The following is a 27121-nucleotide window of genomic DNA, read 5'->3' on the forward strand; positions in this document are numbered from 1 at the left end:
GGGGCGGGGCCGCGGGGGGCGCCGCCATGGCGGGCGCGGAGCCGGGCGCCGCCGATGAGGGGCTGTACTCCCGGCAGCTGTGCGTACCGGGGCCGGGGGCCGGGGGACTGGAGCCCGGGCGCCGGCCCCGCTTGACGCCCGGCGTCTCCCCGCAGCTACGTGCTGGGCCGCGGCGCCATGGAGCGGCTGGCAGGCGCCACCGTGCTGGTGGTGGGGCTGCGGGGCCTGGGGGCCGAGGTGGCCAAGGCCCTGGTGCTGGCCGGCGCCCGCTCCGTTACCCTGCACGACGTCGCCGCGGCTGGCCCCGCTGACCGGGCCTCGCAGGTACGGCGCGCCACGGCGCAGCGTGGTGTGGCCGGGCGCCCCACGGGCCTGCTGCGGCCCTGCGCGGGGCCCGGCTGCCCCCTCGTTGGCGTGGGTACAGCCCTTGGGGTGCCCCGCCGTCACGGGTGTGGCCCTTGGGGTGCCCCTGTCATGGGTACAGCCCTTGAGGTGCCCCGCTGTCATGGGTACGGCCTGGGGAGCACCCCACTGTCATGGGTGTGGCCCACGGGGTGCCCACCATCACAGGTACGGCCTGGGGAGCACCCCACCGTCATGGGTGTGGCTCTTGGGGTGTCATGGTTATGGCACTTGGGGTGCCTCCTCATCATGGTACAGCCCTTGGGGTGCCCCCCCATCATGGGTATGACCTGGGCAGCACCCACCGTCACAGGTACAGTCCTTGGGGTGCCCTACTGTCATGGGTATGGCCTGGTGTGCCCACCGTCACAGGTACGGCCCGGGGAGCACCTCACTGTCACAGTTATGGCACTTGGGGTGTCCCCCCATCATGGTACAGCCCTTGAGGTGCCCCCCCATCATGAGTATGATCTGGGGAGCACTCCACCGTCACAGGTACAGCCCACAGGGTGACCACCTGTTCTCCTCATAGGTATGATTTAGGGTGCCCTGGGGTCATGGGTGTAGCCCACAGGATGCCCGCTGTCATGGGCAGAGCCCAAAGGGTGCCCCACCAACATGGGTATGGCCTGGGGAGCCCTGCCATCATGGGCACAGTCTGTGGGGAGCCCCATCCTCATAGGTGCTGTCCAGGGAGTGCCCTGTCATCACAGGTACTGTCCACTGGGTGTCCTCATGGGTATGGTCCCCAGCACAAGCCCCCTGTCCTCAGGGAGTGTCTTGTTGTCAGGGGCAGTGTTTCAAACCTGTGTGGATGGCCTCCACTGTGTGTCTGTCCCACAGTTCTTCCTCACGGATAGCGACATGGGCCAGAACCGGGCTGTGGCATCCCAGCGGCACCTCGCAGAGCTGAACTCCCATGTGTTGGTGACAGCCCACACAGGGGAGCTGTCGGAGAGCTTCCTCGCCTCCTTCCAGGTGAGCAGGCTCTGGTGCTCCTGTGCACTGAGCTGGGAAGAGTGGTCCCTGGCTGGGCGCTGTCCCGTGGACTGGGCAGCCTTCAGAGGGGCAGCATCGCCCCAAGGCTGCTGTCGTCACCTCCGAAGTCTTGGCACTTTGCTCCAGCCCTGAGCTGGGGTGGCAATGGGGGCACTGCAGGGCAGGCTGTGCTGTGTGGATGCAGACGCAGCCCTTGGCACAGGTTGTGGTGCTGACTGACTCCCCACTGGAGGAACAACTCCGCATCGGTGACTTCTGCCATGGCCGGAGCATCTGCTTCATCGTGGCTGATGTGAAGGGGCTGGCAGGGTAAGTGCATGATGCCCAGTGTCCCTGTGACTGTCTGGGGCTGGCCCCTGGTGGCCCAGCCCTTGCTGCCTGGGATGGGCAGGCTGTGGGAAACCTTGCACCCTAAACCCTGTTGAGGCAGGAACCACTTCAGGGCACTCTGGTCTGGGCAGCACTGCCTCAGAGCACGTTGCTCAGGGCTGTGTCCAGTCAAGCATTGAATGTCTCCAAGAACGGCAATCCCACAACCTCTCCAGCACCCTGTTCCAGTGTTTCACCACCCTCAAGGTGAAGAGTTTTGTCCGTATGTCTAACAGAAATTTCTTGTGTCCCAGCCTGGGCTGTCATCTCTCGTCCTGCCTCTGTGCAGCTTAAGAAGAGCCGGGGTCTGTCTTTTCTGCGCCCTCCCATTAGGCGCTCCAGCTGGGGTCTCACACATGCTGAAGAGAGGGGCAGGACCCTCACTGGCTACCTGCGCTCTTGCTTGTGCAGCCCAGGTTACCGTTGGCATCTTTGCAGCAGGGACACACTGCTGACTTCTGGTCAACTTGTTGTCCCCCAGCCCCCTGCCCTGGTTTGCAAAGTTGCTCTCTAGCCCACGACCCCCAGCCTGTCCTGCTGCCAGGGTTATTCCATCCTGGGGGCAGGACTTGGCAGTGGTCTTTGAATTTCATGAGGTTCCTGTTTAACAAACTTGCTGTTGCTCCTATCTCAGGCAGCTATTTTGTGATTTTGGGGATCACTTTGTTGTTCATGACCCAACAGACACCAACCCGGTTTGTGCCTCCGTGCAGCACATCTCCCAGGTAGGAGGCGAACCTCAGCAGGCTCCAACATCCACACTGCCTTTCTGCTCCACGACTCATCCCAATGGCCTTCTGTATTGCATGTCCATTCCCTAATGTCCCTCTGGCTCCGCTGCACTCTCCCAAAATACTGGTGCATTCTTCAGCTGATTCAAGTCATCAGGATTGGGGTCTCCTGTGTTCATATCTCTTTCTCCCCAGGGCAACCCAGGAATTGTGACGTATGCGTCAGGAGAAGAGGGCCGTGGCCACCTTTTCTGTGATGGTGACATGGTGACCTTCTCAGGCGTGGAGGGCATGACTGAGCTGAATGGCCGGGAGCCCTGCCCTGTTCATGTGCTGGGTGAGCCGCCGAGCTGGGGCCAGGCGGTGTGGGGGTCCTGCTACAGGATGGGCCTGCATGCTGTGCCTGGATCTGGACAGCAGAGATTCCCTTCACCAGAGCTTGGCAGGATGTTGCTCTGGTCTGCCTGTATGCCGGAAGGGGGTTCCAGCTGCAGTCTGATGTCCTGCAGAAATATAGTAGATTATGAACTGTGACTGGTTCTCCATTTGCCTGGGCACGTTCTTCCCTGTTTCTCACTCCTTTCACAGATGCCTTCCACCTGGAGATTGGTGACACAAGCTCGTTCTCGCCGTACCGCTGTGGGGGCCTAGTTTGGCAGGTGCATCTGCCCCAAGAGCACTCATATGTAAGTCTGCCCTTGACCTCATGGTGCTGCCAGCCTGGGTCACGCTCAGGCTGGGTGTGTGGACCAGGCACTGCCAGGGAGACCCAAGACTGTGCCTGAGGGGCTGTGACAGTCTGGTGCTTCTGGAGAGGTATCTTGTTCTCAAGCACTCGGGACACTGCCTGCAGGAGCCCCTGCGCAAGGCCCTGGTGAAGCCAAAGATTCAAGTGACAAATCCCGAAGACCTACCACGCAGCCGCAGCCTGCACATGGCTTTCCAGGCCCTGCATGCTTTCCGCAAGGAGCAGGGGCGCCTACCTCTGCCCAGGGCGCAGGTGAGGCCCCATCCAGCCCCTTCCCAGCCTCCCTCTGCCCTGCCCTTGGCCCTGCTTCCTCCATGTGCTCATCCCCCTGCCACCCTGTCTGGAGGGATCCTGTGCATGGGGCATCTCTCACCCCCTTTGCCCCAGGGGGATGCTGAGCGGGTGCTGGAGCTGGCACGGAGCCTGGATGAGCAGCAAGGTCCCTTGGACGAGGATGTCGTGCGAGCCTTCGCTAGCGTGAGCATGGGGGACCTGGGTCCCATGGCTGCCTTCATTGGGGGCCTGGCAGCCCAGGAGGTGCTGAAGGTGAGTGGGGTGGGGATGGGGCCGTGGGGGACCTGCTGCAGACAGCGGACAGGGACCGGGTGCTGCCGGCAGAGGTCGTCTGGCTCGGCGTGGCCATCCCACAGCCTTTGGTGACCACGAGAGGGCACTTGCTGCCCGCTTAGGGATGCTGGGCTCTGCCAGCCCGGAGGGAAGGGCCTGGGTCACCCATCTGGGGTACAGGGAGGGAGCCCAGCTGGGAGGCTGGGGGCCAGCGGCAAAGCAGGTTGTGGAGCTGGTGGGGCCCTGTTTTGGCCCAGGCTGCCTCGGGGAAATTCCTGCCGCTGGATCAATGGCTCTACTTCGATGCCTTGGAGTGCCTGGCCTTAGAGGGGGCTGCACAGCTGACAGAGGAGGACTGCGCCCCGGTGAGAGCTAGCTGGTGCCTGGAGGGCACTGAGCCTATCCTGGCTGTGCCAAGGAGCTGCCTGGATGCTGGGGATGCTGCAGCTGCCCACACTCACTGCAGCTTATCTGTCCCAACAGAGGGGTTCTCGCTATGATGGCCAGATCGCTGTGTTTGGGGCTGACTTCCAGGAGAGGCTGGGCCACCAGAAATACTTTGTGGTAAGCAGGAGAGGTGGGCACGCTGTGTGAGAAAGGCCTCCGGAGGCCTGCAGAGTGCTTGGCCAGCACCAGGGGAGATAGCAAAAGCTCTGTCCTGGCAGGTGGGAGCTGGTGCCATTGGCTGTGAGCTGCTGAAAAACTTTGCCATGATGGGGTTGGCTGCAGGGACAGGTGGGGACATCACGGTGACCGACATGGACACAATCGCACGTTCCAACCTCCATCGGCAGTTCCTCTTCCGCTCAGCAGATATATCGGTGAGCCACAGCCAGGCAGGGGCCAAAGCGCCTGGCCCCATGCTCCTTCCTCGGGAGAACCCAGAGACTTTGCTGTCCACAGGGCCAGGGTGGGCTCCCAGGACAGGCTCTCCCTGGAGACCAGGGCGGGGGGCACCAGGAGGGGAACTGGCCATACCCTCTCTGCCCTCACAGAAGCCGAAGTCAGAGGTAGCAGCTGCAGCTGTGAGATGCATGAACCCCGACATCACGGTGATGGCGCACCAGAACCAGGTGGGGCCTGCCACAGAGCTGGTCTATGGGGCTGACTTCTTCAAGCAGCTGGATGGTGTTGCCAGTGCCCTGGACAACCTGGAGACTCGTGAGTGCCTGGGGCAAGTGGGAGCCAGGCGCAGGATGGTGCCGCTTGGCTGCAGGCAGCCTATGCCACAACTGTGCCACACTTTGCATGGGTTTGGGTGGGCAGCTGCCACACGTAACTGTGGAGGGAAAGGGGGGTCTGGTGCTGTCCATCCAGGACTGGGGCCAAACCTGCCCTGGTTGTCTCCGCTCTGTTCAGGCAAAAGGGCCTTTCTGGCTCCTGGGCACTCCTTGCTTCCCACAGGTGCCTACTTGGAGAGCCGCTGCCTCCGCTACCTCAAGCCACTGGTGGACTCAGGCATGGAGGGCACACAGGGGAACGTGCTTGCCATGGTGCCCCACCTGACTAAGGCACTGGGGCCTGCCAGTGACCCTGTGGACAAGACCTTCCCCCTTTGCACCCTGCGACACTTCCCCCGGACCATTGAGCACACGCTGCAGGTAGGGCCATGTTTGACTGGAGCCATGGCCTGGCCCACAAGAGGTCTGTGCCCCCCCGCACTGATCGAGGAAGCCCCCGGCCTTTGTTTTCCCACAGGAAGCTGTTTCCCCCCTTCCAGCCCCAGACCCACGCTGAGCTGTAAGGAGCTGCTGGCTGTGGGCAGGATACAGGCCCCAGCTGTTTCCTGGCTGGAAGCCCAAGTCCAACATGCGTTCCTGCGGAACGGTTCCCCCGCCCCACACAGCTCCACCGCCTTCCTCAGGCCCGGACATGGCCTCTCCCTCCCTGGCATGAAGCCCGGGGCAGCTTGGGCTGGGGCTCCTGGGGACCATGAGGTGCTGCAGCCCCATGCATTGGCCCATGTGTCAGAGTGGACAGGGCTTAGGACCAGTTGTCCTCAACTGGGGGTGCTGGGCAGTGTCCCAAACCTAGGTGCTCCTTTTGCAGGGGTTGGCAGGGACTGGCAGAGTCTTTTGGGCTGCACTGCAAGGCCACACACCAGGCTGATAGGGCCACAATGACCCCTGGGAAGCAGGATGTCCCCCGTCAGCCCAAAGTGCCAATCCCAGCCTCTGTTGCCTGTGTGCAGGGGGGTGCTGGGGTGAGCACTTGCAGCCCCAATGTTCAACCCCCGCTTTTCCCTCTGCAGTGGGCCCGTGATGAGTTTGAGGGGCTCTTCAGGCTGCCTGCAGAGAATGTCAACCGGTTCCTGGCGTGAGTGTGGGTGTTGGGAGCAAAGGCGCCCAGGCAGGGCAAGGAGCAGAGCCAGGGGAGGGACCATGGGTGCTGCAGAGGCACTGCCCGCTACTACTGGATATGTGGCCGGGGAGGGGGATGGGACGGATTGTTGCGTCCTGTTTGGGATGCCCTGCTGGATTACTCCAGGAACACCAGCCAGGCCTGGTCTTGCTACTTGTTCCCCATCAGATGGGACAGGATAATGCTTGTCCCTGCTGGTGAGGGCTCTTTGGCCTGTCAGCTATGCCTGCTGTGAGTTGGGGATGTGCTCTGTGAAGGCTGGGATGAGGGCTGGCCCTAGGGACACCTGATTTCACAGAGACCCAACTTTTCTGGAGCACCTGGAGGCACCAAAGGCTCTGGAGGTCCTGGAGCAAGTGTGGAGGAGCTTGCGGGAGAGGCCGCGGGACTGGCAGGACTGTGTGCACTGGGCCCGCCAGCATTGGCAGAGCTGCTACCACAACTCCATCTCCCAGCTGCTGCTCACCTTCCCCCCAGAGCATGTGAGCCTGGCACCAAAGGGGGCTGGGACCTTCCTGCACCCTCTCCCCTCTGCCAGCCGCCCCCTTGCCAGTGTCCTCAAGCCTGACTCTGCTTTTCCTGTGCCCAGGAAATCAGCCCAGGTGTCACTTTCTGGTCGGGGGACAGGAGGTGCCCCCATCCACTGACGTTTGACCCTGATAATGTAAGTGCAGGATAGAGCTGTGGGGGCTGGGGTCATGGGCCTGGCACTCCACGGGAGACTTTGTGAACTGGGGCAAAGAGCCAGTTCCTAGATGGGGTATGAGGGATGCTGGACCGTAGTCACAGGCAGAATGAAGGCATCGTGTACCAAGCTGATGTGTAGCACCTGCTTCATACTCCAACTTGCAGAGCCTGCCTGGGACTTGCAGAGTCCTGGACCAGGGTCTGTCCCTGTCCCCTCGGTCTGCCAGGGCACTGTGGAGCTGCTGAGGAGGTCCCATACATGCTCTGTGGCCAGGAGGAGGAGGAAAGATGTCTCCCCTTCAGGGCAAATGTGGGATGCTCTGCCTGGTCGTGGCAGCACGGGAGCGGGCTCATAGGCTGCCCTGGAAAGGCACCCCATGGCCCTCACTGCCCTGGCACTCTCTGCACCCACAGGACACCCACATGGCTTATGTCATGGCTGCCGCCCATCTCTTTGCTCAGACGCACAAGGTTTTGGCTTATGGTGACAGGGCAACTGCTCAGGAGAGCCTCCGCAACCTGGTCCTACCACCCTTCACACCCCAGGAGGGGCTCCAGATCCACATCACAGAGGAAAGGCAGGAGGTCCAGGAGACTGTGGGTAAGGCTCCTGTTATGGTTTGTTTCCTGGATGCCTGGGTCCCCTATGGTAAGGCTCTGGACCAGGGAACCCTGGGTCCAGCCTGGTTCTAGCAGGGCTCTGGTGTTGCTGGTTCCTGGCCCATGAGCTGCTGTGGCCATTGGTCCCTGCCAGCCCCATCCCCAAGAGGGGAGAGCAGGTTGCCCCCGTCCACTGAGTGCTATGCTCTGTGGACGCCATGCTCTCTGCAGCAGTGTTGGTGCAGGGGTAACATCCCGGGGCTCCTTTGTGCCTCCAGACCAAAGGCGGCTGGCGGAGCTCAGCCAGGAGCTGGCACGGTGGAGACGGGAGCTGGTAGAGGCTGAGGAGATGCAAATACCCGTCATGGAGCCCATCCACTTTGAGAAGGTACCCAGGGCTGGGCAGGCAGCAGCCTATGCACAGCCACACTTTGCTTGAGGAGTGGGGCTTGAGGTAGGCATGTGCCCGGTGCTGGGCGCTGTCCCCAGCGTAGAAGCTGCTCTGGAGAACATGTGGAGAAAGACCATGTTTGTCCTATACATGGGCTGCCCTGTAACCCTGCCAGGCATTCCTGAGCCAGGAGGCCAGGAGGGCAGGGACCGTTTCTGAGTCCTGGCTTATCTCCCTGCTGGGAGTGTGCTGTCCCTGAGCAGCCCATAGAGTCTTTGCTGGGTGTTTGGGGTCTCTGGTGGCTGTCAGTTCTTGCAGGGTGATAATGTCCCTATGTTCTTCCCCATAGGACAACAACTTCCATGTGGACTTTGTCACAGCCGCGTCCAACCTGCGTGCAGAGAACTACGGCATCCCCTGTGCCGACTGGCTCACGGTGAGGCGAAGGGCTGGGCTGCCTGTGGCCAGGCATAGGCCCATGGAGCTTCGGGCAGGGTTTTGAGGGAGGCCTGGTCCTGTGTGTGGGCAGCTGGTGATGCCCGCTTCTCCCTCAGAGCAAGCGGATCGTCGGACGAATTGTGCCCGCCATTGTCACTACCACGATGGCCGTGGCCGGCCTGGCGTGCCTGGAGATCTACAAGCTGGTGTGGGGCTGCAAGGACCGCAGCTGCTACCGCAACAGCAACCTGTGTCTCTCTGACTCCCTGCTGTTCCGCATGCAGCCCCTGCCACCCCCCACCTACAGGGTAGGACTCTCTCTCCTCCGGGGATGTGGGATCAGGGTGCAGAGTGGTTTCTCCCAGGGCACAGAGCTGTCCAGGGGCCTTTGGGGTGCCCTGGCTCTTGGTGCTGGTGGTGATGGGGTCCCTGCTGTGCTGCCATGAGGATCTGGGCTGGTTGCGAGGACGCTGGGTGGCAGGGAAGGAGCTGGCCACACAGGAGGGGCAGCCTGGGCAGCTGAGGCCGTCAGGCTCCAGAAACAGCGCTTGGGCCTGCGGTGGACTGGGCGCGCCTCCAGGCAGCGAGGAATTAGCTCCTTCCTGCAGCCTTGCCGGCCCCTGCGGCCTGGGCTGCTCGCCAGGCCCCCGCCGCCCCCCTCGCATGAGGGAGCGGAGCTGAGCTCCCGGGGACTCCAGGCATCGAGCCGCCAACTTCCCGCTCGCCCCAGCTTTGGGCCCATCCCTGAGCGAATGCATGTGGGCCCGAGGGGGATGTTCCAGCCTGGCTCAGGTAGCCGTGGGGCTGAGACAGCACTGACGCCCCACAGCAGGCCCCATGACAAGGGGGTAGCAGGCCATAGCAGCCTCTCACATCTGGGTTATGGAAACCAGCTGGAGCAGCCAGTGAGCAGCTGGCACTGGGCCCCGTCCGGAGCCGGGAAGGGGCTGCCTGGTGGGGGGAGCAGGGCTGGGGGTCCCGGCCTGCGAGGGGCCGCCCGGGCTGGTGTGGGGGCCAGGCTGCAGCGAGCGCATGCAGATCTGCTGGAGAGCGAAAGCAGAGCTGTGGCGGGGGCGGGGGGCAGTCCCAGATTGGGACCGTCTGGGCTATAGAGGCCTCTTTGTCTGGGGGTTTATGGCGTGCGAGGCAGCCCTTCCTGTGCGGCAGGAAGCGCCGATTGGAACCAGATTGGCCCAGGGGGCCCAGGGCCGGGGGCAGGAAGAGGGGGAGGGGAGACGCCTTCAACGCCTCCACTCCGTCTCAGGCAAGGACTTGGGCCGCCTTGGCTGCGTCACCGCCTTGCCGCGCCTGCGCCCCATGGCCCTGCACCACGGGGTGCTGCCCAGCCCCCCAGTATGGCACCGAAGCAGCTCCTGCTGCCCCTGCGGGGATGAGCCCTCCGAGGACAGGGCCGCCTAGGTGTTGGGGACGTGCCACAAGGCTGTTGGCGTAGGGCTGGTGGGTCTTGCGCTGTCTTGGCGGCAGTTGGCTCTGGGCTCCCCATGTCAGCAGTGTCCTTTGGTGGAGGATGCTCCTCTGTATCTTTGTGCCCTCTGGTCCTTTTGCTTGCCTGGCATCCCTGGATCATCCTGTAGCAGCTCCTGGCTCCTCCGTGTCCCGCAGCGGGGCATCCCAGCATGACATTACATGTCCTGCTCTTTGGCCACGGTGGGAGCACACTCCCTACAGGCTCGCTTGGTGCGACCTGCGATACAGTGGCGCCCCGGCGAGCACGCCTTGGGCTGGCAGAGGGGGGCTGTGGCCCCGCAGTCCTAGTACTGGCTGGGATGGTGTTTCCCGGTGGGGGCAATGGGGCTTCCTGCATGCTGGGCTAGGCAGGATGGGCAGTGGCATTCCCTCCGTGCTGGGCAATCACTCGGGCTCGGGCTGCCTTGGCGAGTATGGGGTTAAGCCCCTTTCCGCCTGGGTCTGATTACTGCAGGCAAGAGAAGGCAGGAGGTGAGAGGATGTAGCAGAAGGCAGGAGGTGAGAGCAGCCAGGTGCGATTGCCCCTTCCCAGCTGGGCGAGAAGAGATGGGGCCAGCGCCAGGACTTGCGCTGCCCCGCAGTGAGGGCAGATGGTGGTGTGGCCATGCCAGATGGTGCTCAGCCCTGCGGGCGCTGAGCCCCGGCGCTTGGCCCAGGCACATAGGCCAGCAGAGCTGTAGCCCTCACTGGCCCCGGGCGTGGGGCAGCAAGCACTGCCGGCTCCGCTATGCATCCCCATGTGCAGCCCTGTTGTTGGCTACCATCGGGGGGGAGGCCAGCAGCTCAGGGGCCACCTCGGCCGGAACTGGGGTCACGAGGCCCCAGGGGCCACAGGAGCAAGAAGAGGCAATTGTGTAGGGCTGTGCAGCGCTTCAATGGGCCTTTGTGCGGGGTTGGTGCCCCAGGCCGGGCTGGGGAGCTGGAGGAAGCGCCGGCTCCCCCGACTGCCCCGTGGGAGCTGGCAGTGCTGGGGGGACGGCTGTGCCCCAGTCACCCCTGGACCCTGGTGGTGCCAGGGGGATGGCTGTGCCCCGGGTGCCCCTAGACCCAGGCAGTCCCGAGGGCACAGCTGTGCCCTGGTCCCCCCCCTCTGGCTCTGTGCCCTTTTTCTGCCCTTCCCTACCCCAGGCCACGTGCCATGCCAGTCCTTCCCTCCCCTTGGGGCTGGGGCCTGCTACTACCCTGCCCCCCCCCCACTTGCAGTATGGCCAGAAGGAGTGGAGCTGCTGGGACCGCCTGGAGGTGCAGGGGATCGGTGCCGATGGGCAGGAGATGACCGTGCAGGAGCTCCTGGACTGGCTGCAGGTGAGCCCAGCGCGGGCAGCGCGGTGCCGCCGGGCCGGGCAGCCCTGCAGCCCGGGGAGGGGGCTGCGTGCAGGCCCGGGGCCCTGACTCCTGGCTCTTGCAGAGAGTGCACGGACTGGCTGTGGCCATGCTCCTGCACGGCTACACCGTGCTCTACGACAGGGAGCAGGACGAGGAGACGCGGGCCCAGCAGCAGGCACAGAGGTAGGTCCCTGGCTCCTTGCCCACTCCTGTGGCCTAATCCTGCCCCTGGCTGTGCCTCCCCACTGGGCACTGGGGGAGATGTCTGCCCCCTCTCTCTCTCTCTGCTGAGCTGCTCCAGCTGCAGAACTGCTCGCAGACGGGTCCATTGCTCCAGCCTGCCGCAGGGTAAACATCCTGCCGGCAGCGCTTCCCGTGGCAGGACCCCCGCCTGGCCCCTCGCTGCCTGCCCAGCCTGGCCCCACAGGCGCTGCTTCCCTGCCCTGAGTGGGGAGGGAGCCTGCAGGGCTGCAGCTCGCTCTTGGGTGCCTGCCCAGGGCGCTGGGGGAGCTGCCTGAAACCTCTCCTTGCAGGAGCTGGCCAAATGTGGCCTTCCCCATCCCGGACGGACTGGCCAGGCTGGGGGAACCAACATGCCCCCACCTCAGCCCCTTTCTTCTTCCCCCACTCTAGGCTGTCAGAGAGCCTGGAGGGTGCTGGGGAGCCGCGGCCCCGGGAGCTGGAGCTGCAATATGTGTGTGAGGGAGAAGAGGATCAGGACGAGGACACCTGCCCCCCGCTCCTCTGCTACCTGCCCTGATCCTGGAATGGGACACCAGGGCGGCTGTGCCGGAGGCAGCAGGCCCCGGCCACCCATTGGGGCCACATGGTACTTGCTGTCCCGGTAATAAAAGCTGCAGGACTAGCTCCGGCACGCGGTGACTGCATCAGCCCTTGCTGCAAACACCCTCATGCTGTTACACAGGTCTGTGCCACCAGGACACCCAGTAAATCCAGTCACCCCCATCCCTCCTTCTGCTGGGAGCCTGGGCTGCTGAGCCAGGCAGCCGGGGTGCTGAGAGCCCTGCTGCACCGCAGAGGAGCCCTTGCCCCCCACAAAGGCCGCTGCGGCTGTACCGTACAAAAACGAGGTTTATTTACAGTGGTGAAAGTGGGTGCGGGCAGTGCCGGGCAGGGCTAAATGTAGCCGATAACGTCGTTGCAGATGATGGGCTGGCGGCTCCGGCTGTTCATGAGGGCCGTGAAGCGGTTGAAGTCTGTGGCCAGCTGCGCAATGTTGTTGTGGGACTGGTGGAAGTAGGTGCCCTTGGGCTGGGCGCCTAAGCCTAGTGGGCAGGAGAGGCGCTTTGAAGTGTCGCGACCCCCTGGGCGGGCACCATCGGCGGCCCGGGGCCGGGCCATGCTGGCCAGCTTGCGGCGCACGTTGCCCGAGAGGTTGAGCAGGAAGCCATGGGGTTTGCCCAGCCAGCGGGAGGGCTCGGCGGAGGGCAGGCGCCGCGGCTCGGCGCCCACCTCCGGCAGGTCCATCCAGTTCTCCACCAGGTCGGCGAAGCAGTTGTCACCCAGCACCAGGGGCTGGCGGTTGCGGCTCTGTGACAGCAGCGATACGGTCCAGTCTTGTGCATCCCCCGGCTCCAGCACCCGCCACTGCTCCAGGCAGGCGTCAGATGTGGACTTGGGCCGGGCCCTCCGGGTTGGGGCGGGCACCTGGCCTGAGCTGCCGCGGAGGAAGGCACCCAGAGAGAGCCGGTGTGCCCGCTGGCAGGGCGGTGGCCGTGGGTGCCGGCGCAGCACAGGTGCCTCCTCCTCCTGCCACGTGCCCCCCGACACCTCTGAGTAGCCCGAGTCAAACTCCAGACTCCGCTCGCTGGCGGGGGGGGAACGGGCCGCCGAGGCCCGCTCGTCCTCCTCACCCCCCGGCTCCAGGCAGCACGCCGAGTCCGCCTCCGAGACGTCCGAGCCGCGGTTGGGGCTGCGCTGGTCCCAGTAGGGCCCAGGCACTGGTGGGGGGCGCGGGGCCGGGCCCTGCGCCCGTTTGAGGTCGTGCAGCGCCTGCCTCATGCAGTGCATGTGGGCCTGCAGCGTGGCCCCCGCTTCCCGCAGGCACAGCTGGGGGGAGAAGGGCAGGTTAGCATGGCAGCCTCGTGGCTCCCGGTCCCCCTCCAGCGCCTCCCCGGGCAGCCCGCCCACGGGAGGGCAAAGACAGCCCGCGCGCCGCCCGCCTCACCTGGCGCTGGGCACACGGCGCTCCCCTGCCCCGGGTGGGAGCTGCTTGCCCCGCTCCCCAGCGGCAGCGTGGGGGGATTCGCCCCCGCCGTGGCGCTCGGCAGTGCCTGCGCGCAGGCAGGCTGCGGCTCGCCCGGAGCCGACCCGGGCAGGGGGGTGGTTTGGCCCCAGCGCCCGGACCACGGGAGCGGCGTCTGCCGGAGCTGGGCGTGCAGCTGGCGCGGGGAGCCGCGCGCGCAGGCCTCGGCTTGCCTGCAGCCCCGGGTCCCGCTTTCACGCTGCTCCTGCCTGGAGCCGGGCCGGCGTGCAGCAGCATGTTGGGGTGAGCAAGCAGCCACCCAGCCCCAGCTGCAGCCTGCCGGGAAATGACACAGGGCCATGGCACGTAGGAGCTATGCACTGCTGCTGGCCCCCCAGCCCCCAGTCTGGTTAGGGTGGCCGCTCGGGCACTCCGCTCGCGGGACCTACGCAGCCAGGCCCCAGCTGTGCTCAGTGGCGCAGGGCCCGCTGTGCTCTCGGGGCCACCCCGGCGCTGGGGTGGGGCGCTCCCCCCACGCATTGGCAGGGCCACCCCACCCTACCCGCCCTCTGGCTGGGGACACCCTGGGGTGACGTCATGGCCCAGCCAGGCCTGGGCCCGGGGTCCTGGGACACCCCCCCCCCCCCGAAACGCCAGTGGGAGGGGAGCACAAGGGGCCGGGGGCAGCTGAGGCTGGAAATGAGTTTTCCCAAGTGGGTATTTGAAGGAATGGTTCGTTTCAGGAGCCAGGCCACTCCTTTTAGTTGAATTCCCATTGTTTGAACTGAAAAAGCAGGGTTTATGTCCGCTTTCCTTTCTGCTCTGAGACTGTGAAAAGCAGAGTGTGAAAGACCGTTTGCTTTGGTGTCTGGTTATAGCAGCCCCCTACAGCAAGCTGCGTCTGGAGCTGCTCTCCAGGCAGCGCCCCGTTCCCGTCCCCGCTGGCTGCGGACCCTCTCAGCCAGCCCTGCTGGCGACGTGCCTTAGGCCCCGAGCTGCCCTGCCGCGGCACTGGCCAGGGACCCTGGAGCTGGCTGCAGAGCCGTGGGAGGTCGGGAAGTGTGCGGCAGACCCCAGGAGGGCCCGCGGGCCCGGACGGGCTGCCTGCAGCCACGCTGTCACCACAGGATCCTGCAGCCCCTCGCGGCCCGGGCCGGGCTCAGTGGCACCGGCCCGCTGCGGACACGGCTGCAAGCAGGGCCAGGGTGGTGACAGTGCTGGGGCTGGCACCCTGAGAGCTGCCACCCGTGTCCCTTCGTCTCCGGGGGCCCGGCACACCCACGTCACGCTGGGCGCCCGTGTCCCCAGGACGCCCATGTCCTCCCAGCCGCCCGCAGCTTCCCGGAGAGCACAGTGGGTGCCGCTTGGCCTCTGCGCGTGATGTCACTGCGCTGAGATCATCGGCACCACCGTGCGTGGCACTCTGACATCACGGCAATGGCAATGGCAATGCCACTGCCGCGGGGGCCCCGGGGCCGGTTCCCCTCTCCCCCCCCTCCCCGCCTGCCTGCCCGCCCGGTGCGCGGAGCCCGCGGACACTCACCACGTCGGCGCGGAGCTGGCCGAGGCAGGCGTCCAGGCGGGCGCTGTGCATGCCCGGCGGCCCCGGCCCCGGCCCCGGCCCCGGCCCCGGCGGAGCGCAGCGGCGCGGCGCGGCGAGGCGCGGAGCTCGGCGGAGCTCGGCGGAGCTCAGCGGAGCGGAGCGCGGCGCAGCGCCCCGCCGTGCCCGCCGCCTCCCGGCCCTCGCCTCGGCGGCGGCGCCGCCCCGCCCGCCGCAGCCAATGGGGCCGCCGTAACGTGAGCCCGGCCCGCACCGGCACCGGCACCAGCACCGCCGCCCCGGCCCCGGCCCCGCTCGGCGTCGTTGCTCCGGGCGGGAGCCGGGGCCCCGTGGGGCAAGGCAGGACCCCGGTGGAGCTGGGCAGGAGCCGGTGCCCGACGGGGAGCGGCAGGAGCCGGTGCCCCAGCGCGGCCGAGCACAACCCTGGAGCCCCGTCAGAGCAGGACCCGATGCCCGGTTAGGGCTGTGCAGGACCCGGTGCCCTGGTGGGGCTGGATAGGACCCTAGTGCCCCAGCAAGGCAGAACCTGGCGCCTGGCAGGGAGCGGCAGGACCCGGTGCCCCAGATAGGCAGGGCAGGAGCCCGGGATGCGGCTGGGCCGGGCAGGATGCGGTGCCCTGGCAGCACAGGTCCCAGCGCCCCGTTGGGCAGGCCAGGACCCCACGCCTGGTGCCCGCCTCAACAGGACCCCTGCCATATCCCAATGACAGGCCCTCCTTCCCCCTGCTCCTGCCCTCTGGGTGACCCACCACCCTGTCCCCCCTCTGCTGGGCATCCCCACTCTCCTGGGGACATGGGTGCCTTGCCCCGCTCTGTCCTAGCCCTGCGGTACCCGGGCTGCAGGGTGGCCTCGCACCCAGGGGTGGGCCCTGGGCTCCAGGGTGCAGCGGACTGGGCACAGTGAGGCTGGGAAGTCTCAGCTGGAAGAACTGCAACCCCATTACAAAAAAAAAGTGGAAGGACCAACATCTGTGGGCCAGGCCATGAGCCCAAGCCATCAGCTGGCACAGCAAGCCAGCACAGGCTGCAGGAGCCCCCCCCCCCCCCCGAGAAAATATTTGAATACTCAAAGAGGAGAAAGGTGACCCACAGCCAAATGGGTTGCACTCTGCCAGTGTCTATTAATTGGTAGCTAAGAACATTTAATATTAATTCTGTGAGACATCACTCTGGTTTGCAAATGAATGAGAACAAGGCCAAAAATTAGCTCCCAGCTAATTTTTCCAGCTCCCAGGTGTGTAACATGGCAAAGCAGCAAGTCAGTGGCTGATGTGGCAGCAAAACTTTGCAGAGCATCATTTCCTTCATCCCTGCACTCTCCCCTCTCCCCCCCCCCCAAAAAAAAGCTGGTTCAGGTTGTCACGCTTGAGCTGGGGAGACACTGTGCCTGCTACCGCCGTGGTCCCTCCACATAGCCAGGACGGTGTATCTAGTCCTGGCTTGCAGCAGGCTGGCATGCACCTGGCAAGGCCCTGGTCAACCTGTTGCCGAAAATCGAGGCTTTCCCCAGTGGTAGGAGCAGCTGTGCCAGGCCAGGCTGGTCCCTGCAGTCAGGGAGCGAGCCAGCACATCTGGCACGTCTGGCATGGTGGAGTGGCCGTGCCCTCTGGTGGCCATGGGCCCGGCCGTGCTGGAGAGTCTGAGATGCTCTGCAGCCGGCGAGGGGCAATTGTGACTTGGTTAAAACCCCAGACAGGGTTTAGGCTGTACATGGTGTGTCCCTGTCACCCCCCCCATCCCCCCCCCAAGGATCAAGGGCACAGCTAGGACGGAGGTTCGTGCCTGTGGAGGCTGTGACTGCTGGGACAATGCCCCATCCCACTGCCCTGGGGCTGGACCAGGAGCTGCAAGTGGCCGGCATCGTGCCAGGGCCTGGGTGGTGCCCAGCACCCATGGCAACAAGCTCTGGCGCGTCCCAAACAGAGCTGTCTACAGCCATGGGCATGCACAGCCGCCTCACTTTCCTCCTCCTTCTCCTTGCTTTCCAGGCCCCAGGTATGCACCTCCTGGTCACGGGGCTCCAGTGCCTGGGCTGAGGGCACCCCTTGCCAGATCCTTGGGGGGGGGGGTGTGAGAACAGGGGGATGGGGGAGCAGGATCCCCCTGGCTGGCCCTGTTTACCAGGATGGGTATGGGGTGGGTGGCAGCTGCCTGGCAGGAATCAGGTGGGACGGGGGAGCATCACCAGGGCATTGCTTGGGGCATCTCTCATTGGGGCATCTCTGGGCATCGCCAGGGCATCTCCAGAGCATCACCAGGGCATTGTTGGGGCATCTCTGGCAGTCTGGGGTGACACCATCTCTTCCTTTTTCCAGGGTCTTTTGTCAGAGCTGCAGGTAAGAGCAGGATGCCCTGGGCACCGCTGTGCCTGCTGCACAGGTGCCAGGGTGCAGGGACAGGGGATCCCTAAAACTGGCTGGGTGACCCTCCAGTCCGGTGCGCATTGGTGGCGAGGCCCCGACCTGAGCCTGGTCCCCGGGTGTCTGCCCCTGCCAGCCCTGCTCAGCCTGCCGCGCATTGTCACTGTGAGCGAGGACGCGGCGCCGGGAACCCTTGTGGCCAAGGTGACCCTGGCCTGCAGCAACGTGAGCAGCAACCCCAGGGTCACGCTGGCCCACGTCGAGCCCAGCAGCCCCTTCGACCGCAACGTCACCCTGCGCAGTGTCGAGCCTGTTGATCCCTTCAATCCCATCGCCATCAGCACCAACCGCACACCCGCCTCCACATTTCAGGCTGAGGTACAGCCAGGCGGCAATGCCCAGAGCCACAGGCCAGGCCAGCTGAGGGCAGGGAGTTTGGCTGGGACACCCATGGGTAGTGTGTGCCCTGCTGAGCACCATGCCACTGTGGCAGATCACGCTGCGAGCTGGTGCAGCACTCGATGCCCACCGGGTGAACCAGTATGTGCTGATGCTGCGGGTTGCCTGCCAGGAGGAGGATGAGGCTGAAGGGCAGCTCTTCATCAGGGTGATGGAGGCGCAGGTGCTCCACTGTGCTGCCAGGTTTGCCAGCACAGGTAACGGTCGGTGCCAGTGGCGGTGAGATGGGGCACCTGGTGCAGGAGGAATGAGGTGCAGTCGAGTGGTTGGGCAGCTTTCAGCCACCCCAGCTCACGCCAGGCTCCTCTCGGTATCCATGCTGTGCTGCAGAAGGAGACGTGGTACAGGTCCCAGCAGATGTGGCACCCCAGACGCCATTATACACCGTGGTGTCCTCTCAGCTGGCCAGAGAGCTGACAGTGAGTCCTGGTTGCAGGGGGGTCCTGCAGCCCCCTCAGTGAGGGGCAATTGCTTGGGGGACCCCAACCTCCTGCCCTCTGTCAGCTTTTGGGGGATGGCTGGGAAGAAGAGGGATGTGGGATGCTGCCAAGGACATGGGGGACAGGAGGTTTCTGCTCTCTTTTGTGCCTGTCTCCCTGCAGTTCTACCTCAAAAACAATGACACTCCACTTGTCCTTACTGAACGGGGCACAGTGCTGGCACCTGCCAGCGGCTTCAACCCCGGACACAGCACCCAGGTGAGTGCCAAGGTCTCCCAGTCCTGGTATCACCCTGGTATTGCCCTTCTCCCGGCCTGGTTGGGGTTAGCCCCTTGCTGGCCCTGCTCACGGCTCTCAGCAGCCTGTCCCTCACCAGATGGGCACCCAGCTTGTTGCAAACTCCATCCCCGACTCTGTCACCATCCCCATCCTGTCCCCACCTCCATCTCCATCCCTATTCCTTTCTCCATCCTCATCTTCATCACTGTCTCCATCTTCAGTCCCATCCTTGTCTCCATCTGTCCCCCATCTCCATTTCTGTTCCCACCTCCATCTCTGTCCCTGTCCCCATCCCCATCCCTATTCCCATTTCCATCTCTGTCCTTGTCTCCATCTCCATCCACATCCCTTTTCCCATCTCCATCCATATTCCTGTACATATTCCCATCCTCATCTCCATCTCCATTTTCATCCCCATCCCTGTCCCTGTCTTTGTCCCTATCTCTATCCCCATCCCCATCTCTATCCCTGTCCCTATCCCCATCTCTGTCCCGATCCCTGTCTCCATCCCATTCCCCATCCCTTGTCCCCATCCCCATCCTCATCCCTGTCCCCATTCCCATCCCACAGACCTGAGGCCACTGTTGGCAGGCGGGTGGCCCCTAATCCTGCCTGTCCCCCTGGCCTGTCGCCCCGGTGTTGCCCGCAGGTGTTCAGGCTGGAGATTGTGATGATGGACCGACATGGGCACAACTGCAGTGGGGCCGTGACAGTGGAAGTGCTGCCATCACGGCATCCCCAAGTCAACTTCACGTGAGTGGGGCCAGGGCTGGGGCCGGGCCGGGGCTGGTGGTACTCACACCATGCCATGCCACACATCTGTGCCCACAGTGAGCCATGGCGGGCTGTGACAGTGTTGGAGGGCACGGGCCCCTTGGAGGTGGTCACACAGGTCCACGCCAGTGGTGACAACGTCCGCTATGTCATCCTTGCTCCGGCAACACCGTCACTCTTCACCATTGACGCGAGTGAGCAGGGCCTGCGGGGGGTTCCCGGGGACATCCCCACCATCTTAGCAGCCTGTTCCCATTTGGGCCACCTCAGCCCAGCGTGAGGCTCCCTCCATGCCCTGCAGTGACTGGTGAGATCCGCAGTGCCCACCGGCTAGACCTGGAGCGCTTCCCGCAGGCAGCCCACACCCAGCTGCTCGTCCAGGCCTACGACAAGCTGAACCCCACAGACCACGCCACCGTGACACTCAACATCACCATGAAGAGGATGAACCAGCAGGCACCACGCTGCACCCCATCCCTCTATGTGTACAGGCTGTGGGGCTTGGTGCCACATGGGGAGTCATGGGATCCTGGCACTGTGTGGGGAGATGGCCATGGGGCTCTTGCTGGAGGTCACACGGCAGTGGTGGGGACAGTTGCTTCCTGCATTCCTGCAGATGCCTTGTGGTGAGAGACCATGGCATCCTGGAGCGTGGTGGAAGAAGAGCTGAGCCCTGCTGTCTGCCTTTCTGCAGGTCCCAGGTGCCCGAGACAGTGCCCCCCGGCAGGACCCTGGTGGTGCTGAGGTGCACAGACCCTGCCAGCCCCAGCAGCTCTCTGCACTATGCTGTTGAGGGTGCCCCAGCCTCACGCTCCCTCTTCCGCATGGAGGGGCCACAGCTGCAGGTCAGCAGGGCTGGGGCAGAGCAGGCATCATTCAGGCATCATTCAGGTGGCTGGTGAGCCTGGGGAGGTGGACATTGGATGGGAAGTAAGCGGGATGGTGGTGTCCATCTGACTGCTATGTGCCAGTCATGCCAGGCCTGGGGCCAGAGGCTCCCTGAGGTGCTCTGTCCCCCCAATCCCACCGGTTCCTCCCCCCTGCTTCCCTGGCATGGCAGCAGCTCTATGGGACACCCTGTATCTGCAAGCACCATGGCTCTGTGGGCACCCTGGCTGTGCGAGCACCTTGGCTCTGTGAGACACCCCAGCTCTGTGGGCATCCTGGCTCAGTGGGGCACCTCAGCTCTGCAAGAACCCCAGCTCTGCAGAACACCCCGACCCTGCAGGCCACCCTGGCTCTGTGGGACAGCCTCAGCTCTGCAGGCCACCCTGGCTCTGTGGGGCACCCCTGGGTGGGGCACCCTCAGTTCTGTGGGTACCCTGTCTCTGTGGGACACCCTGGATTTGCTGGCCACCCTGTCCCTGCTGGCACCTCTAGCTCTGTGGGATACTCTGGCTCTGTGGGCACCTCAGCTCTGCAAACACCACAGCTCTGCAGGCACCCTGGCTCTGCGGGACACCCCAGTTCTGCAGCCACCAAGCTCTGCCTGACCTCCTTTGTCTGGACTTAGCAGGTCAATGCCACCCTGGACTATGACTCCAAGGCTGCAGCTGCTGTGGGTTTCCAGTTCGCAGCCACCATCGTGGTGACGGCAGGAAGTCAGCCCCCACGGAGCAGTGAGTGATGAGTGCCCACTGCCCTGTACACCCCTGCACCCAAATCCCCCCATGGAGCATGGGAACTTGCATACAGAATGATGGGAGCAGGGCTGACAACAGATTGAGGTGGAGAAAGCCCCTTCTGGACCCCAAAAGCCCTGGACTGCAGGATGAAGTTTCTCTCCTGTTGCCCCAGAGATGCCCATCTTGAGGGCACAGGCAGTGCCACTGTCCCTGGTGTCCCCAGGCCTGTCCCCACCAGGGCATGCCTGACCCAATGCCAGCACAGGATGTGGGATGGCACTGGCACAGCTGAGCCACTGTGTGTGCCACACAGCCCACGTGCCTGTGCTTGTGACGGTGACACCCGTGAATGAATACACACCGGTATGCCCCAATGACACAGCCTTCACAGTGCTGGAGACTGCAGCTTTTGGCACTGCTGTGGGGCGCATCGCCGGCACTGACCGTGACTACCCACCAGACAGCATCAAGTACAGCCTCGAGGGGGGCCTGGGCTCTGCCCAGCCCTTCTCCATTGATGCACACACTGGTGAGTGCTTGGGCCCCCTTCCTGTCGCCAGACTGGGCTCAACCACTCCCATGGGGGCCCAGCAGCTTGGCACTGCCCTGGCAGGCAAGATCTATGTGGTGGGGCCCCTGGACTATGAGCGACAGAAGAGCTACAGGCTGACGGTGAGGCTGACAGACAACCACAACGACCTGGACCCAGAGAACCAGCAGAGCTGCCTGTGTGATGTGGCCGTGCGCCTGCAGGTGTGGGCTCTGCACTGTGGGCATGCTGCTGCAGTCACAACACCATGCGCCCTCAGCTCCCCCACTAGTGAGCTCCTGGGAGGCGGTGATTGTTCCTTGGACCGGCTCGGTGCCGAATTTCTGGGTGGTGCTTCTCAGCAGTGCAGCCAGGATGCACTGGTGAGGTGCTGGGGAGCTGAGTAGGGCAAAGCTGGGCCACCTCTGCTCCTGGCAGGCCGTGCTCAACGAGGCGCCGGTGTGCACACCTGAGGTGCAGGAACTGCGGATCACATCCAAGCCAGCCACCCGCCAGCCTGTCACCCGCCTAGCATGCCAGGGCAGCCGTGATGGTGCCACACTGTCCTATGCCATCATCAGAGGTGAGGAGCAGCTGAGCTGCTGCATAGCCCAGCCTCTTGCTGTGGCCTGGGCCCTCAGCAGACCCTCTTGTCCAGGCAATGAGGACAGGCATTTTCGTCTGGAGGGGAACACCCTTTTCCATGTCCCCAATGGCCTTGCCGAGCCCCGCACCTTCGTGCTGCTGGTGGAGGTGTGGAGCGGCCCTAGTGTTCCACGCCGCAGCACCACAGTGATGCTGGTGGTGCATGTCGTCCCCCGGACCACCACAGTGCTGCCCAGGACCACTGTCCAGCGCACAGTAAGCAGGGCCCTCCTCCGTGAAACTGAGCTGGGGGTCTTAGCTCAACCCATGTGGTCAGCATTCCCATGGCCAGGCAGTCCGTCCTTCCTACCCTGGCCCCAAGGATGGCCACCCCCAGCACCAGCATGCTCCCCTCAGCCCTGCATTTGCAGACACTGTGGAAGGAGCCACTGATCATCACACGGACAGAGACAACCTGGAGCCCGCCAGCCTGGTTTGTGGCAGCATTGACTGTCTCTGGTGCCCTGCTCCTGGCCGCCCTGGGCTGCACAGCCCAGACCCTGCTGCAGAGGTAAGCCCTGGCCTGCCAGTGCCATGGCCCTGCTGGCTCGTGGCATGGCACAGCCCATGGTGCTGCCAAAGAGCTCCTGGCGAGCGAGGCCAGGGGCTGCAGCCCTTGCCCTGCTCGTTCACCTGGGGCAAGGGGCTCATGGCTGCTCTCTGCTCCTCATTACAGTGCCCGAGACCGCAGCAAGCTGCTCCTGGATGATAGGTAGGTGCCCACATAGGTCTGGGATGACATCTGACTTGGGGATGAAGGTCAGCAGTGGATGTTGGTTGCCTCAGCTTCAGCAAGGTTCTTGTCGTGGGCTTCCACAGCACCCTTGCAGCCAGATGGGGAGATACAGTGCTTCTCAGTGGGGATCATTTAATGTGTTTTGCATTTGTTCTGGTTTGGGTCTGGGATGCTGGATGGAGCAGTCTGCCCAAGGGTGAAGGTCTGGCACTGATGGGGTCCCTGCCTAACGGGTGCAGGGATGGCAATTTTTGCTGGGGGACTGCCACGTAGCTGGCTGGGTTGGGGGCAGAAGCTGCTCCAGACAGCATGGGATGGCACAACAGTGGCATTGCTACATCTCAGGGCTCAGTGCCAGCCCTGGCTGGAGAAAGAGCCCTGTCACAGCCATCAGGTTGGGAGCTGCCAGCAGCACTGGTGTCTCTCACTGGGGCTAGGACAACCACAGCCTCACTGGAGAGAGGCTGGATTCCCTAGGGAAGGCGTTCTAGGAGGAGGTGTGCCATCAGGGAGGATGAAGAGGACTGGGATGCTGCGGATAGGAGAACTCAAGTCCCATGAAGGAGGGATGGCTTGAGGCTCTGCTCAACTGAGCAATTGATGGAGACCTCCAGGACAGGGGATCCTACAAACTTGTGGTTGCAAGAGGAAGGCTCCATCCCTGCCTGTGGGTCACAGGCACAGCCTGGGGATGGGACGATATCCAGCAGGGAAGGCACTGGAGCCCGCCTCAAGCAGCATAACTGAGCTGTGGTGGGACACGACAGATTGAGACCACAGTGGGAGCATGCTGCTGGCCACCTGCTCATGGGAGGACATGAATGAAGCCTCTGGAGCACAGACACTGTTCTCGAGGGGCACTTTAACCTCCCTGACACTGGCTGGAAGGGCAGCACAGCAAGAAGCAAGCAGCCTGGGAGATTTCTGGAGAGAGCTGGGGATAATTTGGTAATACAGGTACAGATAGAGGCACTGGAGGGGCCAATCAGGGATGGTGCACAGCTGGATCTGCTGTTTGCTGACAAAGAGGTGCTGCTTAGGGGTGTGGTGCTTAGCAGCAGCCAGGGCTGTAGCAACCATGAAAGAGCAGGCTTCAAGACTTTGGAGAAGAGACTTGGGCTTAGCCAGGGGCCTGGGGAGTAGTAGCCCATGGGAGGCAGCACTGATGGGTAAAGGGGCTCCGGGAAGCTGGCAGGTCTCAAAGGACAGCATCCTCCAGGCGCAAGAACGGTCCATCCCGGTACTCAGGAAACAAGCAGGTATATCAGAAGACCAGCTTGGCTACACAAGGAATTTGTACAGGAGAGGGAAGCAGGGTCAGGCTTTGAAGGAGGGATATAGAACCACTGCCCAGGCTTGTAGGTGTAGTGATAGTGACAGAGACAAGGCTGAGGTTTTAAATGCATTTTTTTTTGCCTTGGTTCACTGGCAAGGTCTTCCAGGCCTCTGCACTTAGAGGCAGGGTTCAAGGAAGAGAGCATGACCAGCAGTGGATGAGGACTGAGTTACTGGAGAGAACTTGGCCCATGTGAGTCCATGGGACCTGACTGGTTGCACCTGAGGGTGCTGAGGGCCAGCCCATATTGTAGCAAGGCTGCTCTCGGTCGTCTTTGAAAGGTCATGGTGTTCAGGGGAACAAGGTCCCCCACACAGTCTCCCGCTGGGCCCTCAGAGCCAAACTGGGGAGATACAGGCTGGACAAGTGGACAGTCAGGTAGGTGAAAAATCGGCTGGCCCACTGGGCTTGATGGGGTGCGATCAGCAGCGCAAAGCCCAGCTGACAACCCATTCCTAGCAGCATCCCCCAGGGATAGATGCTGGGACAGTTCAGCACCTCATTAACACTCTGATGAAGGGCTCCAATGCTCTCAGACAGCCTGTGGGTGACGGCGTGCAAGGCTGGAGGCCTCTGGCTCATCCTGTCCTCCTGTCTGCAGCTCCTGGGACTTGGCAGAGCAGAGGGCTGGAGCCCCGCAAAGGGGGAAAGAGGAGCGGGGCCGCCCTGATGCTGGCAGCCTGGTATGTATCAGTGCCCATGATACTGTACAGTGGCAGTGAGGGTGTGCGCCCTGCTGGAGGGGTGCAGGATGGCACTGCTGGCCCTCAGCACCCTCTCCATGCACTTGCACAGGTGCAGTTTGATGGCCGTGCCCAGGATCCACGTGAGTGCACTCCCCTCGCCTGACCCCCGGCCCCTCCAGCAGCAGAAGGGGTCACCCCATCACCAGCCCACGACCCCCTGGACAGCCATGGGTTTTTTTCCTCAGGGCTGTGGCTTGGCGCGGGGTTTGGGGCATGGGAGAGATGGGCGCTCAGTGGTGACGGCCAGGCAGAGCCCGCACCGTGATGGCTGAGTGCTGCATCCCCTCTCTAGGCACGGGCAGGGACTATCTCTTCAACAGTGTCACGGGGGTACGTCGCTGGGTCTGAGCAGCCAGGGGCCCAAAACCAGCAAAGGGCTCAGCTGCAGAGTACCTACAACTCCCCACGTGGCCTGCCAAACACAGCACCAAGGGCCTGGTGGAGAAACCCTGGGCATCTTTCTTCCCTGGAAAGAGGATGGGTTCTTCATTGCTGGAGAAGCTCATCCAGCAAGCTGCACCAACCAGCACAGAACCAATAAACAGGGGCACAACTTGCATTCTGCTGTCATGATTGGCCTGTTAGTCCAGTGGTGGCAGTCACTAGCATGTTCTCCCATCCGGGGCCCTGGGTGGAATGACCCAGGGGCCAGGCTCGTGGTTACGGCTGGCACCAGGCCCTCAGCAGGGGTCAGCACCATGGAAAATGCGCCACATGCATTGGTAAAATCTGCTCTGCTTGCAGCAGGGTGCAGGCAACATTTCAGTAGCCTTTGGATGTGATTCAGTGGGGTGAGAGCAGGAAGTCCTCCACAGAGAGGTGGTTTGAAGCAAGAAAAGCTCCATCATGTGTAATTTTCAGAAACTTTTGCCCAAACTCACGATGATCCCGTTTCCTGCATCAGGGCTGAGGGATACCAGCTTTGCAGTGCTGTCCGCACAGGACGGTGCCCACCATTTGGCCATTTTTTGAGTGTGAGTGCAGAGCGAGCGGGACCGCTGTCTGGGCCCCTGAAGTAGGGAAAAGTGTGGCTGCGTTTGGGGCTGAGAGTCCAGGAGGAATCGAGTGCAATTAATGCCCTGAAAGCAGGTCTGCAGCTCCCCATCAGTGCCATGCCAGGCCCCACCATGACCCATGCCCCTTATGCCCCTCCTGAGAGCTTCCTTGCTGTGAGCCTCTGGGTTCAGCTGCTTCAGGAACAAATGGGTGGGGAGGGCAGCTCTCAGTCGGAGGACATGGGTTTCTTAATTGTGACGAAGAGTGGAATTAGTGTGTGCACAGGTAAACGTGACATTCTGCGGAAGAGTTAACAGGGCCTCGCAAACACACTGGAGCTCTTTGAAGGAGTCAATAAACACAGGGATAAGGGAAACAGCCAGACCTACAGGCTATTTGAATTTCAAAGAAGCACTCAACAGGATGTCTCCCCATCACCTCTTCGAGAAATTAAGTGCTGGTGGGATAAGAGGAAATAAAATTAACTTGGGGGATAACTGTCTGAAAGGGAGGAAGCAGACAGCAGGAGCGAACAGTCAGATTTCACAGCAGAGAGGGGTCATGAGTGGAGCCCGCAGGACTCCGTGGGGAAGCCAGGCTGCCCAGGACCAGTCTGGGAAAGGCAGCAACAGCCTTGCTGGGGACACAGTGTTTCACAGTTGTGAAGACAGGAACTGCACGTGCAGGACCGTAGGAGGCTCCTATAAGGCTGAGCGGCCTGGTGAGGAAACAAGAAAGTCAGCGTAGATACATATAAAGTGATGAAGGCCAACGAAGCTTAGCTTTATACAGAAAGGGATGACATCCGAACCATTACCAGTCAGGAATGAAACCTTTTATTGTACTGGATTGATCTATGGAAACATTTCGCTCACGGCTCAGCAGTGGTCAAGGAAGCAAACGGTTTCAACAGCAGTACACGTCAGGAAGCACATCTGGGTAAAAATAACACGCGTTATTTGACTCAGAGCTGGCGATCACGAGGGTAGGATGGAGGCCCGGGGACGACGGCAACCCCGAGGACGAAGGCTGCGCCCGCAGCTGTCTCGCTGTGACCCCCTGCCAGGGCAGGGGCCAGACAAGCCAGCCGGGCGCCGTGAGGAGGACCGCGGCGGCGGCGCAGAGGGCCGCCGGGGCGCTGGACAGGGCCGCCGGGGCGCTGGGCGGCGCCGCCGGGCCCCCGCGCAGCTCCGGGCCCCGCGGCCGGGGCAGCGAGGAGCGGCAGGGAGCGGGTTAGCACCGTCCCCGAAGGCCTCCCCTCACGGCCCGGGCCGCAGGGGGGAAGCTGATGCGACCCCTCCCCAGCAACGGCCGCCCGCGCA

The 27121-nt window shown here is 63.2% G+C and overlaps 3 protein-coding genes across 7 annotated transcripts; 2 read left to right on the plus strand and 1 right to left on the minus strand.

Moving 5' to 3' along the window:
* The first annotated feature begins 18 nt into the window (after positions 1 to 18).
* Positions 19 to 11972, plus strand: UBA7 (ubiquitin like modifier activating enzyme 7). Of its 5 annotated transcripts, none has more exons than XM_067303294.1 (24): positions 19 to 79; positions 156 to 324; positions 1246 to 1380; positions 1586 to 1710; positions 2405 to 2495; positions 2697 to 2838; positions 3090 to 3187; positions 3334 to 3501; positions 3637 to 3795; positions 4074 to 4181; positions 4300 to 4380; positions 4482 to 4637; positions 4812 to 4977; positions 5221 to 5417; positions 6068 to 6132; positions 6476 to 6659; positions 6767 to 6841; positions 7279 to 7465; positions 7743 to 7852; positions 8205 to 8291; positions 8410 to 8601; positions 10985 to 11086; positions 11190 to 11290; positions 11741 to 11972. In XM_067303294.1, exons 1-24 carry the CDS (start codon positions 27 to 29, stop codon positions 11865 to 11867), a joined length of 3078 nt encoding a protein of 1025 aa, XP_067159395.1. In that variant the 5' UTR covers positions 19 to 26; the 3' UTR covers positions 11868 to 11972. The 5 variants fall into 5 exon arrangements, with proteins under 5 accessions (XP_067159395.1, XP_067159398.1, XP_067159397.1 ...); XM_067303297.1 differs by having other exon boundaries at positions 3355 to 3501; XM_067303296.1 differs by having other exon boundaries at positions 1604 to 1710.
* A 209-nt stretch (positions 11973 to 12181) lies between these two features.
* INKA1 (inka box actin regulator 1) lies at positions 12182 to 14941 on the minus strand. The gene is made up of 2 exons (XM_067303598.1): positions 14857 to 14941; positions 12182 to 13177 (listed from the first exon to the last, which is right to left on the minus strand). The coding sequence occupies exons 1-2, from the start codon at positions 14905 to 14907 to the stop codon at positions 12245 to 12247; spliced, it is 984 nt and encodes a 327-aa protein (XP_067159699.1). The 5' UTR covers positions 14908 to 14941; the 3' UTR covers positions 12182 to 12244.
* A 1870-nt stretch (positions 14942 to 16811) lies between these two features.
* On the plus strand, positions 16812 to 25151 carry CDHR4 (cadherin related family member 4). The gene is made up of 20 exons (XM_067303647.1): positions 16812 to 16869; positions 17190 to 17210; positions 17371 to 17612; positions 17728 to 17890; positions 18024 to 18084; positions 18259 to 18391; positions 19062 to 19165; positions 19244 to 19380; positions 19488 to 19671; positions 19881 to 20031; positions 20703 to 20805; positions 21125 to 21340; positions 21425 to 21564; positions 21779 to 21923; positions 21999 to 22201; positions 22357 to 22496; positions 22662 to 22697; positions 24659 to 24740; positions 24853 to 24883; positions 25096 to 25151. The coding sequence occupies exons 1-20, from the start codon at positions 16812 to 16814 to the stop codon at positions 25149 to 25151; spliced, it is 2406 nt and encodes an 801-aa protein (XP_067159748.1).
* The last annotated feature ends 1970 nt before the right edge of the window (positions 25152 to 27121 follow it).

The sequence above is a fragment of the Apteryx mantelli genome, chromosome 12 (assembly GCF_036417845.1).
Source record: "Apteryx mantelli isolate bAptMan1 chromosome 12, bAptMan1.hap1, whole genome shotgun sequence".
Lineage (NCBI taxonomy): Eukaryota > Metazoa > Chordata > Aves > Apterygiformes > Apterygidae > Apteryx > Apteryx mantelli.

Coding starts and splice junctions, on each gene's coding strand:
- INKA1 (XM_067303598.1), bottom strand. CDS start 14,907: ATGCACAGCGCCCGCCTGGACGCCTGCCTCGGCCAGCTCCGCGCCGAC. Junction 13,178..14,856: donor GCCAGCTCCGCGCCGACGTG/GTGAGTGTCCGC, acceptor TTCTCCCCCCAG/CTGTGCCTGCGGGAAGCGGG.
- CDHR4 (XM_067303647.1), top strand. CDS start 16,812: ATGGGCATGCACAGCCGCCTCACTTTCCTCCTCCTTCTCCTTGCTTTC. Junction 21,341..21,424: donor CTCCATTGATGCACACACTG/GTGAGTGCTTGG, acceptor CTGCCCTGGCAG/GCAAGATCTATGTGGTGGGG. Junction 21,565..21,778: donor ATGTGGCCGTGCGCCTGCAG/GTGTGGGCTCTG, acceptor TGCTCCTGGCAG/GCCGTGCTCAACGAGGCGCC.
- UBA7 (XM_067303294.1), top strand. CDS start 27: ATGGCGGGCGCGGAGCCGGGCGCCGCCGATGAGGGGCTGTACTCCCGG. Junction 325..1,245: donor CCGCTGACCGGGCCTCGCAG/GTACGGCGCGCC, acceptor TCTGTCCCACAG/TTCTTCCTCACGGATAGCGA. Junction 11,291..11,740: donor GCCCAGCAGCAGGCACAGAG/GTAGGTCCCTGG, acceptor CCCCCACTCTAG/GCTGTCAGAGAGCCTGGAGG.